The 13,667-nt window shown below is 46.6% G+C and overlaps 1 protein-coding gene across 1 annotated transcript in view; it reads left to right on the top strand.

The window, feature by feature from the left end:
• The window catches only part of LOC103113236 (myosin-3), a 32,709-nt gene extending 19,833 nt beyond the window's left edge, over positions 1 to 12,876 (top strand). Inside the window, exons 22-40 of the mRNA XM_007522764.3 lie at positions 39 to 281; positions 375 to 551; positions 673 to 818; positions 900 to 990; positions 1,820 to 2,209; positions 2,307 to 2,433; positions 4,880 to 4,998; positions 5,194 to 5,390; positions 6,036 to 6,219; positions 7,456 to 7,621; positions 7,875 to 7,999; positions 8,701 to 9,009; positions 9,139 to 9,342; positions 9,421 to 9,546; positions 10,745 to 10,915; positions 10,997 to 11,101; positions 11,282 to 11,377; positions 11,472 to 11,609; positions 12,727 to 12,876. Of these exons, the coding sequence (XP_007522826.1) occupies positions 39 to 281; positions 375 to 551; positions 673 to 818; positions 900 to 990; positions 1,820 to 2,209; positions 2,307 to 2,433; positions 4,880 to 4,998; positions 5,194 to 5,390; positions 6,036 to 6,219; positions 7,456 to 7,621; positions 7,875 to 7,999; positions 8,701 to 9,009; positions 9,139 to 9,342; positions 9,421 to 9,546; positions 10,745 to 10,915; positions 10,997 to 11,101; positions 11,282 to 11,377; positions 11,472 to 11,609; positions 12,727 to 12,753 (3,141 nt within the window). The 3' untranslated portion in view covers positions 12,754 to 12,876. The remainder of the gene's footprint in view (positions 1 to 38; positions 282 to 374; positions 552 to 672; positions 819 to 899; positions 991 to 1,819; positions 2,210 to 2,306; positions 2,434 to 4,879; positions 4,999 to 5,193; positions 5,391 to 6,035; positions 6,220 to 7,455; positions 7,622 to 7,874; positions 8,000 to 8,700; positions 9,010 to 9,138; positions 9,343 to 9,420; positions 9,547 to 10,744; positions 10,916 to 10,996; positions 11,102 to 11,281; positions 11,378 to 11,471; positions 11,610 to 12,726) is intronic.
• Positions 12,877 to 13,667: the final 791 nt, after the last annotated feature.

The raw sequence follows: 13,667 nt of genomic DNA, 5'->3' as shown, positions 1-13,667 counted from the left end.
GGAGTCAGTAAAAGAAATTGTGATTCTTCTTTTCAAAGGAAAGTGAAAGCTTGCTGGATGCTGAGGAAAGATGTGATCAGCTGATCAAAGCCAAATTCCAACTCGAGGCTAAGATCAAAGAGGTGACCGAGAGAGCTGAGGATGAGGAAGAGATCAACGCTGAGCTGACAGCCAAGAAGAGGAAACTGGAGGATGAATGCTCAGAGCTCAAGAAAGACATTGATGACCTTGAGCTGACATTGGCCAAGGTGGAAAAGGAGAAGCATGCCACAGAGAATAAGGTACTGCCATTAAAGGTCTCTCTAGTTTGCTTCAGTCATTTCAAACCAAGCTTTATTTCTTCTTACAATATATTTGGTGTTGTTTCTGCTTAGGTTAAAAACCTCACTGAGGAACTTGCTGGGCTGGATGAAACCATTGCTAAGCTAACCAGAGAGAAGAAGGCCCTCCAGGAAGCACACCAGCAGACCTTGGATGACCTGCAAGCTGAGGAGGACAAAGTCAACTCTTTAAGCAAAATCAAGAGCAAACTGGAACAGCAAGTTGATGATGTAAGTAAGCTGTGTTAATTGGGAATGCCAGATCTTGAGTGTTGGAAGAGCTCTCTCAAATTCTACGGTGCAAAAAACATTCATTCTTAAGAGAAAACTGTACCATTACCCCTCCCCCCAGCTGGAAAGCTCCCTCGAACAAGAAAAGAAGCTCCGTGTAGATCTGGAAAGGAACAAAAGGAAGCTCGAGGGGGACCTGAAGCTTGCCCAAGAGTCCATCCTAGATCTAGAGAATGATAAGCAACAGCTGGATGAAAGACTCAAGAAGTATGCCTTAAAACCTTTGAGTTCAGTATTAGGAGTTTCCAGGGAATCTTCTTTTTACACGTTCTCCATTTCCCTCCACAGGAAAGACTTTGAATATAGTCAACTGCAAAGCAAAGTGGAAGATGAGCAGACGTTGGGCCTCCAGTTCCAGAAGAAAATCAAGGAGCTCCAGGTAGGAGACTCTTGGAGTCTTTCTTTCCAGTAGGAGGCATTTGGGATTCTTTCTGTTTACCATGCACATTCCAAGCAAGTGTCTACCTCAGTGGTTTCCACCTGCTAACCTGATACATGATGTAAATTCATTATATAATTAAGTTAGAGCATTAAAGGTACACATTCAGTTGAATGGACAATACCCAGGGTTGGCTATGTGATGCCAGTAGCCGTATTATCAATGTAAAAAGTCATCTTAGAAGGGGCCAGGCTGTGGTACACCTGGTTAAGTGCACATGTTATAGTGCACAAGGACCCAGGTTCAAGCCCCTGGTCCTTACCTGCAGGGGGAATGCTTGAGGAGTGGTGAAGCAGTTCTGCAGGTGTCTCTCTGTCTCTCTCCCTCTTTACCTCCCCCTCTTCTCTCAATATCTCTGTCTCTATCCAATAATAAAAAGAAATAAAAAATAGTAAAAAAAAAAAAAAAAAGGTCAGGGGCTAGGTGGCGGCACACCTAGTTGAGCACACATATTACAGTGCTCAAGGATCCAGGTTTGAGCCCCCGGTCCCCACCTGCAGGGGGAAGTTTCCTGAGTGATAAAACAGTGCTGCAGGTGTCTGTCTCTCTCCCTCTCTATCACCCCACCCCTCTCGATTTCTGACTGTCTCTATTCAATAAATAAATAAAGATTAAACAAATGTCATCTTAGAGGAAACAAGCAACATCCCTATTTCTCTAGAGAAATTCAAGAACTGGGCTTGTCTGTTGGGAGTGGGAATCAGCCTGTAGTTGTAGTTGACAATGAACCAGTCTGGGGATTGACTGGCTGGGGGCGGTGCTCTCCTAGGCTCGCATAGAGGAGCTGGAAGAAGAGATCGAGGCGGAGAGGGCCACCCGCGCCAAGACAGAGAAACAACGGAGCGACTATGCCCGGGAACTGGAGGAACTGAGCGAGAGGCTGGAGGAGGCAGGAGGCGTCACCTCCACCCAGATAGAACTGAACAAGAAGCGGGAGGCTGAGTTCCTGAAATTGCGCAGGGACCTGGAGGAGGCCACCCTGCAGCACGAAGCCACGCTGGCCACCCTGAGGAAGAAGCATGCCGACAGCACTGCTGAGCTCGGGGAGCAGATCGACAACCTGCAGCGGGTCAAGCAGAAGCTGGAGAAGGAGAAGAGCGAGTTTAAGCTGGAGATTGACGACCTGGCCGGCAACGTGGAGAGCGTGTCGAAATCCAAGGTGCAGGGGCAGGGTGCTTGTGCTCAAGAGACATCTGGGCGGTCATTCTTCAGTGAATACTGACTGCCTTTTTCTTCTTGTGGTTTCAACACTCTAGGCAAATCTGGAGAAACTGTGCCGAACGATGGAGGATCAATTAAGTGAGGCCCGGGGCAAGAACGAGGAAATTCAAAGGAGCTTGAGTGAGCTGACCACACAGAAATCTCGTCTGCAGACTGAGGCTGGTAAGCAGAGCGAATGGGGGAAGAGGCCACAGAAACAAGCCCCCGTCCAGAAACAAGGCCACTGGGCAGAATCAAAGGGCAGGATACAGGGGCTGGGTGGTGGCGCACCTGGTTGAGCGCACATGTTGCAATGTGTGAGGACCCAGGTTTGGGTCCCCGGTCCCCATCTGCAGCAGGAAAGCTTTGCGAGTGGTAAAGCAGGGTCTTTCTGTCTCTTTCTCTCTCTGTCTCTCCCTTCATCTTGATTTCTGACAGTCTCTATCCAATAAACAAATAAAGACAATACAATTTTTTTTTTTCTAAAAAAAGGGCAGGATACCTCTGGGGAAAATTTCTAGGAGTTTGTGTTTATAGGAGAGGGACAACTGGAATAACCAACAGAAATACCTATTACCTGTTCAAAATATACTGAAGGCAAGGCACATTGAGAATTTCATAAAAACTGAGAGGGGTAGAAGGGAGGGGGAAGGGAGAAATAGACCAAAATGAGAAGAGAATTAAAAAATACCATGAGGTTCAAACTCTTTCAAAATTAATATAACCTTGCTCCAAAAAGAATCGAAAAAGTAACAGGACTAGAAGCTAAGCCCTTCTGGCTTCCTGTAGCACACTAAGGCAGATGATCTGAAGTCAAGAAGAGAGATGTGGCCAGTCCATATTGGCTCTTGGTAGGTGTTTATTAAAACAGTGTTTGGAGGGAGACCAGTGGTAGCACAGCAGGTTAAGCGCATGTGGCTCGAAGCGCAAGGACCGGCCCAAGGATCCCAGTTTGAGCCCCCGGCTCCCCACCTATAGGGGAGTCACTTCACAAGCAGTGAAGCAGGTCTGCAGGTGTCTATCTTTCTGTCTCCATCTCTGTCTTCCCCTCCTCTCTCCATTTCTCTCTGTCCTATCCAGCAACAACAACAATAATAACTACAATAATAAAACAACAAGGGCAACAAAAGTGAATAAATAAATATTTTTAAAAAACAGTGTTTGGGGCTTTTATCTAGAAGCATCACCAACCATGACAACAGTGACAAGAAGCTTAGTTGCTATTTCTACAACAGTTCTGGAAACACCCCTCTGAAGTCAGGAGACCCCTCTTCCTCTCTTTTTTTTTCCCTTTACCTCTTTTGAAAAATATATTTTATTTTTTTTTGTTTGGATATAGACAGAGAGAAGTTGAGTGGGAAAGGGGAGATAGAGATGGAGAGAGACACCTGTAGCCCTGCTTTGATGCTCGTGAAGCTGCCTCCCTCCTATAGGTGGGGACCGGGGGCTTGTACTCAGGTCCTTATACATTGTAATGTGTGTGCTCAACCAGGTGCCCCACTGCCCGGCCTCCTTCCTTACATCATATAAGCATACATAAATTTAAATTTGCCATATTCACCCGAGTCTAACTTTAAATTATTAGAGATACACAGTCCAACAGAAAGCAGTATTTCCCTTAATGACAAATCAACAAACAGACCCAGACACCTAGTCAGTGGGAGGTCTGAGTAGAGTTTTCTTTCTTTCTTCCCCCCCCCCCCCCCCAAGGCTATTGCTGGGGCTCAGTGGCTGCACCATGAACCCACTGCTCCTGGAGGCCATTTTCCCCCTGTTATTGCCCTTCCCTCCCCTTTTAAAAAAATCATTGTTGTGGTTACTATTATTGTTATTGATGTCATTTTTGTTGGATAGGACAGAGAGAAATGGAGAGAGGAGGGGAAGACAGAGAAGGGGAGAGAAAGATAGACACCTGCAGACCTGCTTTACCACTTGTGAAACAACTCCCCTGCAGGTGGGGAGCTGGGGCCTCGAGCCAGGACCCTTCACCAGTCCTTGCACTTCACACCATGTGCACTTAACCTGCTGCACTACTGCCTGACACCCTTCTTCTCCTTCTCCTTCTCCTCCCCCCCCCCCTCCTCCTCCTCCTCCACCTCCTCCTTCTTCTTCTTCTGGATGTTTTTGATAATGTTTAAATTTACAACTGTTCTCAGTGGGTCTTATTGACAAAAGTCACTCCAATGTCCTAGAAGTTTACAACAATATTCAATCAGGGTGTGCTTTAATTTTTTATTATTTATTTATTGGATAGAGACAGCTAGAAATTGAGAAGAAGGGGGAAATAGAGAAGGAGAGAGACAGAGAGACACCTGCAGCCCTGCTTTACCACTTGCAAAGCTTTCCTCTAGGTGGGGACCAGGGACTTGAACCTGGGTCCTTGTGCACTGTAACATGTGCACTCAACCAGGTGCACCACCACTCAGCCCCTGGGGTCTATTTTAAGCTCTTTTTAATTTTTTTTAAAAAATTTTTCTTCCTTCTTTTCTTTCTTTTTTTAAAAAATCCAATGACTATATCCCTTTGTGTCTCTACGAAAGGATTTTAGCACAGTTAACTTATACCCAGTAGGAGCTAAGTGAATGAATGAATGAATGAATGAAGTGAAAATATTTCCTTCTGAACACAGGTGAGTTGAGTCGTCAGCTTGAAGAAAAGGAAAGCATAGTTTCTCAACTTTCCAGAAGCAAGCAAGCATTTACCCAGCAAATAGAAGAGCTCAAGAGACAGTTGGAGGAAGAGAGCAAGGTATGTCATCTGATGACATTCTTCTTGGTCTGAGTTTCCAAGACTGTCTGCAGGAGTAACGTGTATGTGTGTCTGGAGGGGGGGGGAGCGGACGGGTATTCCCGTACTGATGATAGCAGCATCCTACTTGAATACAATGTATCACACGGCACAAACCTTGTAACTGGCTGGAAACTCTTCTCTCAATTTCTGCAGGCCAAGAACGCCCTGGCCCACGCCCTGCAGTCCTCCCGCCATGACTGTGACCTGCTGAGGGAACAGTATGAGGAGGAGCAGGAAGCCAAGGCTGAGCTGCAGAGGGCGCTGTCCAAGGCCAACAGCGAGGTGGCCCAGTGGAGGACCAAGTACGAGACGGATGCCATCCAGCGCACAGAGGAGCTGGAGGAGGCCAAGTACGCAATTTATTTGCCTTTAGAATGACTAGGATACTCTTAAACAGTCATAAGCTAAAGAACATTCTGGGAGCCAGGTGGTGGCGCACCTGGCTGAACGCATATATTTCAATGCACGAGGGTCCAGGTTCAAGCCCCCGGTCCCCACTTGTAGGGGGGAAAGCTTCACAGGTGGTGAAGCAATGCTGCAGGTGTCTCTCTTTCTCTCTATCTCCCCTTCCTCTCAATTTCTGTCTCTACCCAATAAATAAATAAATAAATATAATAAAAAAAAGAACATTCAGAAAGAAAGAGACAGAGACACAGGAAGAGAGGGAAAGATACAGCATCACCACAGCTTCCTCTGGGATGGTGACAGGGCGTGGGTTTGACTAGAACCTTTTCCTTTTAGTGCCGGGCTGTGCCATTAGAAGGACATAATTTAGCACTTCTCATCAAGACAAACAACTTTGATCTCACTTGGGGGACAAGACAGGTTATTGATTGATCACTGATTTTTTTTTTTTTAGCAGGCAGGAAATTCTCCTGGGCTTTTGAAAGCGAGTGAGTGTTTGAATCACAGAGCTGAGTGACTCCAACTTGATGACTAGTGATATTCAAAGGGCTTGAAAGTTAAAAAGCATCTGCTTCTCTGTTCTCTTTAAGGAAAAAACTTGCTCAGCGCCTTCAAGATTCTGAAGAGCAGGTTGAGGCCGTGAATGCTAAATGTGCTTCCCTGGAGAAAACCAAGCAGAGGCTGCAAGGAGAAGTTGAGGATCTGATGGTGGATGTGGAAAGAGCCAACTCACTGGCTGCTGCTCTGGACAAGAAGCAGAGGAACTTTGACAAGGTACTGGGGCCGGCTTCATGCAGGCTGAAGACCACCATGGGGAAGACCTCGTGATCACAGAAGGAGGAGAGTGGATGCTGGTCTCCACTGTCTCCACTCTCAGTAGCCCTTTGGGAAGTCCCTGAACCTCTTCACTTAAGCTGTAGTTTGCTCATCTGTGAAATGAAATGGGAGTGCGTTGGGGTTGGAACATTATTAGTGAGGGCTGGGTGGTGGCGCATCTGGTTAAGCGCATGTAGTGCTAAGTGCAAGGACCTGCGCAAGGATCCCGGTTCAAGCCCCTGCTCTCCACTTGTGGAGGGATGTTTCCTGAGCGGTGAAGCAGGTCTTTAGGTGTCTTATCTTTTCTTTCTCTTTCCCTTGCCATCTGCCCCTCCTCTCTCAATTTCTCTCTGTCCTATCCAATAAAATGGGGGAAAATGGCTTCCAGGAGCAGCAGATTCGTAGTGCCAGTAGTGAGCCTCAGCGATAACACTGGAGGCCAATATATATATTATTATCTTAGACAAAAAGCATTTCTGCAATGTTGTTCAGCACCAATCATTTTTCTTCCCTTATATTGCTGGTCTAAGTTGCTGACATAAATGAATCTGTCTTTTAAAAAATTATTTATTGGGGGATTAATGGTTTACATTTGACAGTAAAATACAGTAGTTTGTACATATGTAACATTTCTGTCCTCCTCTGCCATCACATTCCAGGATCTGAACCCTTCCCCTCACCCCAGAGTCTTTTACTTTAGTGCAATACACCAACTCCAATCTAAGTTCTGCTTAGTGTTTTCCCTTTGGTTCATACTTTACAACTTCTGTCTGTGAGTGAGATCATCCCATATTCATCCTTCTCTTTCTGACTTATCTCACTTAACATGGAGAATCTATCTTAGTCTCACTGGGAGACCTTCTACAAGTATGGTATAAAAATAAGGTTGATTTGAGTGGAAGTACAGATAAAATCTTTTGAAGTGCAGTGTCTTTTTCAGATTGTGAAGACGACCATTATGCCCAGCTAATTTCTTCTAAAAGAATCTATTTACTTTTTGAAGATGGCATTTGGGACTGACATATATTTATGAAGCAAAATTTTGGTTTGTCCCACAATGAAGAATGTAAGCCAGGCAAGAGGCACCACAAAGTGTAGCCTCAGCTTCAGAGGACTGGGTGCTTACATAGTAGTACTAAGTCAGAAGCTTGGGGGGAGACATAAGCAGACCTTTCTGGCATCCTCATGTTCCAGGTGCTGGCTGAATGGAAAACGAAGTGTGAGGAAAGCCAGTCGGAGCTGGAGGCGTCTCTGAAGGAATCCCGTTCCTTGAGTACTGAACTCTTCAAACTGAAAAATGCCTATGAAGAAGCCTTAGATCATCTTGAAACTGTGAAGCGAGAAAATAAGAACCTGGAACGTAAGCAGTTTGAAAGAGTCTGGTGTTCTCAGAGTGTGTGCTGGAGTGGGCACGCTTGTCCATTAATCCACATACGGGGGGGGGGGGGTCATAACTGTGGCATCACTTTCAAGTTTCTGTATAACATCTTAGAGCTTGCAAGTAGTGTCTTTAGAGTTATGACAGACAAGTTTAAAAGCATCCCACTGGTGTTTGCATACCGGAAAGTCTTCACAGGGGGGTGGCCCAATGCAATTGAACGGTTTCTTTGCAGAGGAGATAGCAGATCTCACAGAACAAATTGCTGAGAATGGTAAAACCATTCATGAGCTGGAAAAATCAAGAAAGCAGATGGAGTTGGAAAAAGCTGATGTCCAGCTGGCTCTTGAGGAAGCGGAGGTGAGCTGAAGGTGGGGAGGCAGCAGGGGGAACAGACTTCAGAATACTGACCCTCAGCCTGAGAAGCTAGCTGGTCCCACTCTGTATCTTGGTGTTTGCGTTTGTAAAGACAAAGTCTTCAGGGACTGAATGAGCTTGAACTTATTGGGGAAATTATTCATTCAAGTATCTAAAAATGAGATTTTAGAAAAATGTAGGTGGATTGAATGTGTCTGTAAGGCACTTTATGCTCCTAAGAAATAGGATGGCTTAAATGTTACAATTGTTTTACAGTATAATAAAATCAAATGGCAGTTGTCTACATGTTTCATTTAATCAATTTATTTAATTTATTATTATTGGATAGAGAGAGAAATTAAGAGGGGAGGGGGAAATAGAGAAGGAGACAGGCAGAGAGAGAGAGAGAGAGAGAGAGACCTGCAGCCCTGCTTCACCACCTGTGAAGCTTTCCCCCTGCAAGTGGGGAGCAGGGGCTTGAACCCAAGTCCTTGCACACTGTGACATGTGTGCTTTACCATGTGCGTCACTGCCTGGTCCCCATGTTTCATTTCTTCATTGAAGATAAGTTAGGGATTCTTTTTTAAAGGGTGGTTTGGAATATTGTTGTAGAGTTAGGATTTTGAGTGTCCCATTGAAGGTTTACTATCCCCAAAGGGTCATACAGCATCAAGGGAGCAATGTGTTTGCTTTCTTCTTTAAAGGCCACCCTTGAGCACGAAGAGGCCAAGATCCTTCGAATCCAGCTTGAACTGACACAAGTGAAATCAGAAATTGACAGAAAGATTGCCGAGAAAGATGAGGAGATTGAGCAGCTGAAGAGGAACTACCAGAGAACAGTGGAGACGATGCAGAGTGCCCTGGACGCCGAGGTTCGCAGCAGAAATGAAGCCATCAGGATCAAGAAGAAAATGGAGGGGGATCTGAACGAAATCGAGATCCAGCTGAGTCACGCCAACCGCCAGGCGGCAGAGACCCTCAAACACCTCAGGAGCGTCCAGGGACAGCTAAAGGTGGGACAGCCTTCCCCCCACCCCCTCGTGGGGAACCCTCTTCTACCCTCAGTTCTCAGCTACTTAAAAGAGTCAGAGGAGGCTTGTACTCCCAACTTCAACTAGTCCTTTCCTTCATTTTCTGGCTAGGACACCCAGCTCCACCTGGACGACGCTCTCCGGGGCCAGGAGGACCTGAAGGAGCAGCTGGCCATCGTGGAGCGCAGAGCCAACCTGCTGCAGGCCGAGGTGGAGGAGCTGAGGGCCTCTCTGGAGCAGACGGAGCGAGCCCGGAAACTGGCAGAGCAGGAGCTCCTGGACTCTAACGAGAGAGTGCAGCTGCTGCATGCCCAGGTGAGCGCCCAGAAGCAGAGAGCAGCGGAGGTCTGGGCCTCATACAGGCCTCCATAACACCCACTCCTCCTGCCCTAGAACACCAGCCTCATCCACACCAAGAAGAAGCTGGAGACAGACCTCACACAGCTGCAGAGTGAGGTTGAGGATGCCAGCAGGGATGCCAGGAATGCTGAAGAGAAAGCCAAGAAGGCCATCACGGATGTAAGGGTTTCCCGTCCCGCCCAGAGAGTTTACAGAAGCCCCCTTGCTCTTCTCCTCACCCCAAGATGGTTCCTGTTCATCAGCTGGGGCCTCTTTGGTGCACTAGTTGGTTGCATTCTGCTCCCAAACTGCTCCCTGCCTCCTCTCAAACTCATTATTTCCAAATTCTTCCCATTTAGAGGATGAATGGGAGAAATAATGGATTTAAAAGAGTGGAAGGGATCCTATTATTATTATTTTTTTTTGTATGCTCATTTTTCTTTCAGCATAAGACTTATTCCAAATAGGAAGAATGATGCCCTCTGCTATCAGTGTATTAGTTTCCTGTCAAGTTTCCTCTCACCTGAAGTTAGTCTCCCTTCCTTCCTTCTTCCTTCATTCCTTCCTTCCTTCCTTCTTCCCTTCCTCCCTCCCTCCCTCCTTCCCTCCCTCCCTCCCTCCCTTCCTTCCTTCCTTCCTTCCTCCCTCCCTCCCTCCTTCCCTTCCCTTCCCTTCCCCTTCCCCTTCCTTCCTCCCTTCCTTCCTTCCTTCCTTCCTTCCTTCCTTCCTTCCTTCCTTCTTTCCTTCCTTCCTTCCTTCTTTCATCCCATCCTTCCTTCTATTCCACCAGCTTTAATCTTTTCTGGGCCTCAGAGGCCCCTCCCTGCCAACCACAGTTCTCAAAGCGCCATCTTCTGCCCAACAGAGAGCATTACCTCACAACTGTTTAACTCTCCTGCATATTCACGCACCCCTCAAACATTGGGTGCTACTGAAAGAACCTTGTGTGGAGGGGGTTGTGTCCAAGGAGTACAGTTTAAGAAATTCCCATCCAGGTAGGCCTGGAGGTGGCACTGGACTGTCAAGCATGAGATCTCAAGTTCAGTCCCTGGAAGCACATGTACCAGAGTGATGTCTGGTACTTTCTCTGTCTCCTCCTATCTTCTACATGAATAAATAAACAAACAACTCTTAAAAAAAACAAAAAGGAAAGAAATTCCCATCCAGGTCTTGCAAGTTTTATTTATCAGGTGAATTTATATACATGGCTAGCTCCTCTCATATTTGGAAGGATGAGATATACATATATATTTCCTCATTACTCACTCCTAGGGGTAAAGACCCTTCTTGTCTCTGGTTCTCAGGGCACCACAGGGTTTGAGAGTTCCAAGGCACTTGACCTTTATCTGTCTCTTACTGGGTTTGCTTTGCTTACCAGGCAGCCATGATGGCTGAGGAGCTGAAGAAGGAGCAGGACACCAGCGCCCACCTGGAGCGGATGAAGAAGAATCTGGAGCAGACGGTGAAGGACCTGCAGCACCGTCTGGATGAGGCTGAGCAGCTGGCCCTGAAGGGCGGGAAGAAGCAGATCCAGAAACTGGAGACGCGGGTATGTGGCGGAAGGAACCCCTCCAACCTGGACTCTCTAGCTTCAGGCTAACCCCCTCTCCCCATCCTCCATTTCCACTAGATCCGAGAGCTGGAGTTTGAGCTGGAAGGGGAGCAGAAGAAGAACACCGAGTCTGTCAAGGGCTTGAGAAAGTATGAGCGGCGGGTGAAGGAGTTGACTTACCAGGTATGTCGTAGACAGAAAAGTCCAGTTGACTTTTTTTGTTCTTGACAAAATGCAGACACCATCCAGGATTTTCACTCTAGAAGGAACAAACACTTAAGTCTCAGAAAAACTATTCAGACCTTGTACAATTCTGCTCCCGTCTGGGACATGAGCAATGGGTCCCCATATCCTCACTTTTAGAGTGAAGAGGACAGGAAGAACGTGCTACGACTACAAGATCTTGTGGACAAACTGCAAGTCAAAGTCAAGTCCTACAAGAGGCAGGCAGAGGAAGCTGTAAGTCGGCCCACATGTGCTTTTTCAATGGGCAGCCTGTGAGCTTTACGAGAGAAGCACTCTGGCCTCACCCACCTCTTCGCTTTGGTTTTAGGATGAACAAGCCAACGTGCATCTCACCAAGTTCCGAAAAGCTCAGCATGAGCTCGAGGAGGCTGAGGAACGCGCTGATATCGCAGAATCCCAAGTCAATAAATTGCGGGCTAAGACCCGAGACTTCACCTCCAGCAGGGTGGGTATTTCCCACGGGCACCACTAGGGGGCAGCACTTTATTGCCTTGGATGTGCCGCAGTCGGTGCTCCCTTGGTGACTTGGGAAGAATTCACAATGATGTATATATATATTTTGAGGTGAGGTGGAAAGTATCTTAAAAGAGATTTCAGCTTTAAAGCTGGTCAATCTTGGGCTCAAGGAAGGAAGGGATTTGAGGGGCCAGGTGGGAGCGCACCCAGTTAAGTGCACTTAATACTATGTGTAAGGATCCACATAAGGATCCAAGTTCAAGCCCTTGGTCCCTATCTGCAGGGGTGGGGGTGGGACGCTTCACAAATGGGGAAGCAGGTCTGCAGGTGTCTACCTTTCTCTCTCCCTCTCTGTCTCCCCCTCCCCTCTCAATTTCTCTCTGTCCTAAGGAATAAAATGGAAGAAAAAAGAAAAGGGAAGAAATGGCCTCTGTGAGTGGTGGATGCATAGTGCAAGCACTGAGCCTCAGTGGTAACCCGAGGCAAAAACAAACACACACACACACACACACACACACACACACACACACACACACACACACGGAATTTGCTTGGCAGTAAAGAGAGAGCTCCACCCCAAACTTGATTTCATAAGAACCTTGCTAAAAAAGTAGTTTCCTACTGAAACCTTTTTTTATATCTTTTAAATCAATTTATTATTGAATAGAGAGAGAGAGAGAAAGAGACAGACACCTGCAGCCCTGCTTCACCACTCATGAAACTTTCCCCTTGCAGGTGGGGGCCAGGGGCTTAAACCTGAGTCCTTGTACACTGTCATGTCCTTGCTTAACCAGGTGCACCACTGCCTGGCCTGAGATCTCTTAAAATGCCCTCTGCTGGGACTAATCTGTAGTCATTGTGACTGGTGGTAAAATGCCTACAAGCTCCGGCTTCTTCTGCGGCTTTTCTCTCTGGGCATCGGTTTCTCTGGGTGTGGAGTGACTTCCTCCTCCACGTAGCTGTGTGTTCTCCCACGGTTCTGAAAAATATCGTGCACTTTCTGAAGCACACAAGCAGGCAATTCCCTGAAGCTTTCTGGGAGAGGGAGCAGGAAGAAATGTGTCTCTGCCATCTGACAGAACTGAAAATGTCTTCTTTCTCTCCAGATGGTGGTCCATGAGAGTGAAGAGTGAGCAACTCACTCCTGGAAGGGGTCTGAAAATATGCAAAATGTATATTTTCGTGGATCCTGATGATGACACATGATTTCCCTGTGGCATGTGCCTCGTGTGCAATAAATATTGCTTTGTTTTCCACTTGGGGCTGCTTCATTGTGTTTGTTTTCTCTGATTTCAGTATTTGGTGATTTATTTATTTACTAATTTAGTTTTTGTCGAATGTTGAAATTTCAGCAAGCAGATGATTTTGATAAATTCATTGGGGTAGGGAGTCGGACGGTAGCACAGTGGGTTAAGCGCAAGTGGTGCAAAGCACAAGGACCTGCCTAAGGATGCCAGTTCAAGCTCCCGGCTCCCCACCTGCAGGGGATTTTCTTCACAGGCAGTGAAGCAGGTCTGCAGGTGTCTGTCCTTCTCTCCCCCTCTCTGTCTTCCCCATCTCTCTCTATTTCTCTGTGTCCTATCCAACAATGATGACATCAATAACTAACAACTACAGCAATAAAAAAAAACAAGGGCAACAAAAGGGAATAAATAATAAATAAATAAATTCATTGAGGTATATATGTAAGACCAGGGTGAAATTTTTTTAAAAGTAGATTTTATTAGCGATGTAGTAGTGGTTTACAAGAGTATATAATTACAGGAGGAGCACAGTTACATATCACATAAACCACCAAAGTTCTGTACCCTCTACCTGTTCACTGATAACCATCATAGCCACACACACACACACACACACACACACACACACACACACACACACACACAATATCTTTATTGGATAAAGACAGCCAGAAATTGAGAGGTAGAAGAGATAGAGAGGGAGGGAGACAGAGAGACACCTGCAGACTTGCTTCACCACTTGCAAAGCGTTCCCCTTGCAGGTGGGGAATGGGGGCTTCAGCCCAGGTCCTTGTGCACTGTAA

The sequence above is a fragment of the Erinaceus europaeus genome, chromosome 12, assembly GCF_950295315.1.
Source record: "Erinaceus europaeus chromosome 12, mEriEur2.1, whole genome shotgun sequence".
NCBI lineage: Eukaryota > Metazoa > Chordata > Mammalia > Eulipotyphla > Erinaceidae > Erinaceus > Erinaceus europaeus.
Note: the sequence above shows the minus strand (reverse complement) of the source record. Positions and strands in the feature narration are given on the sequence as shown.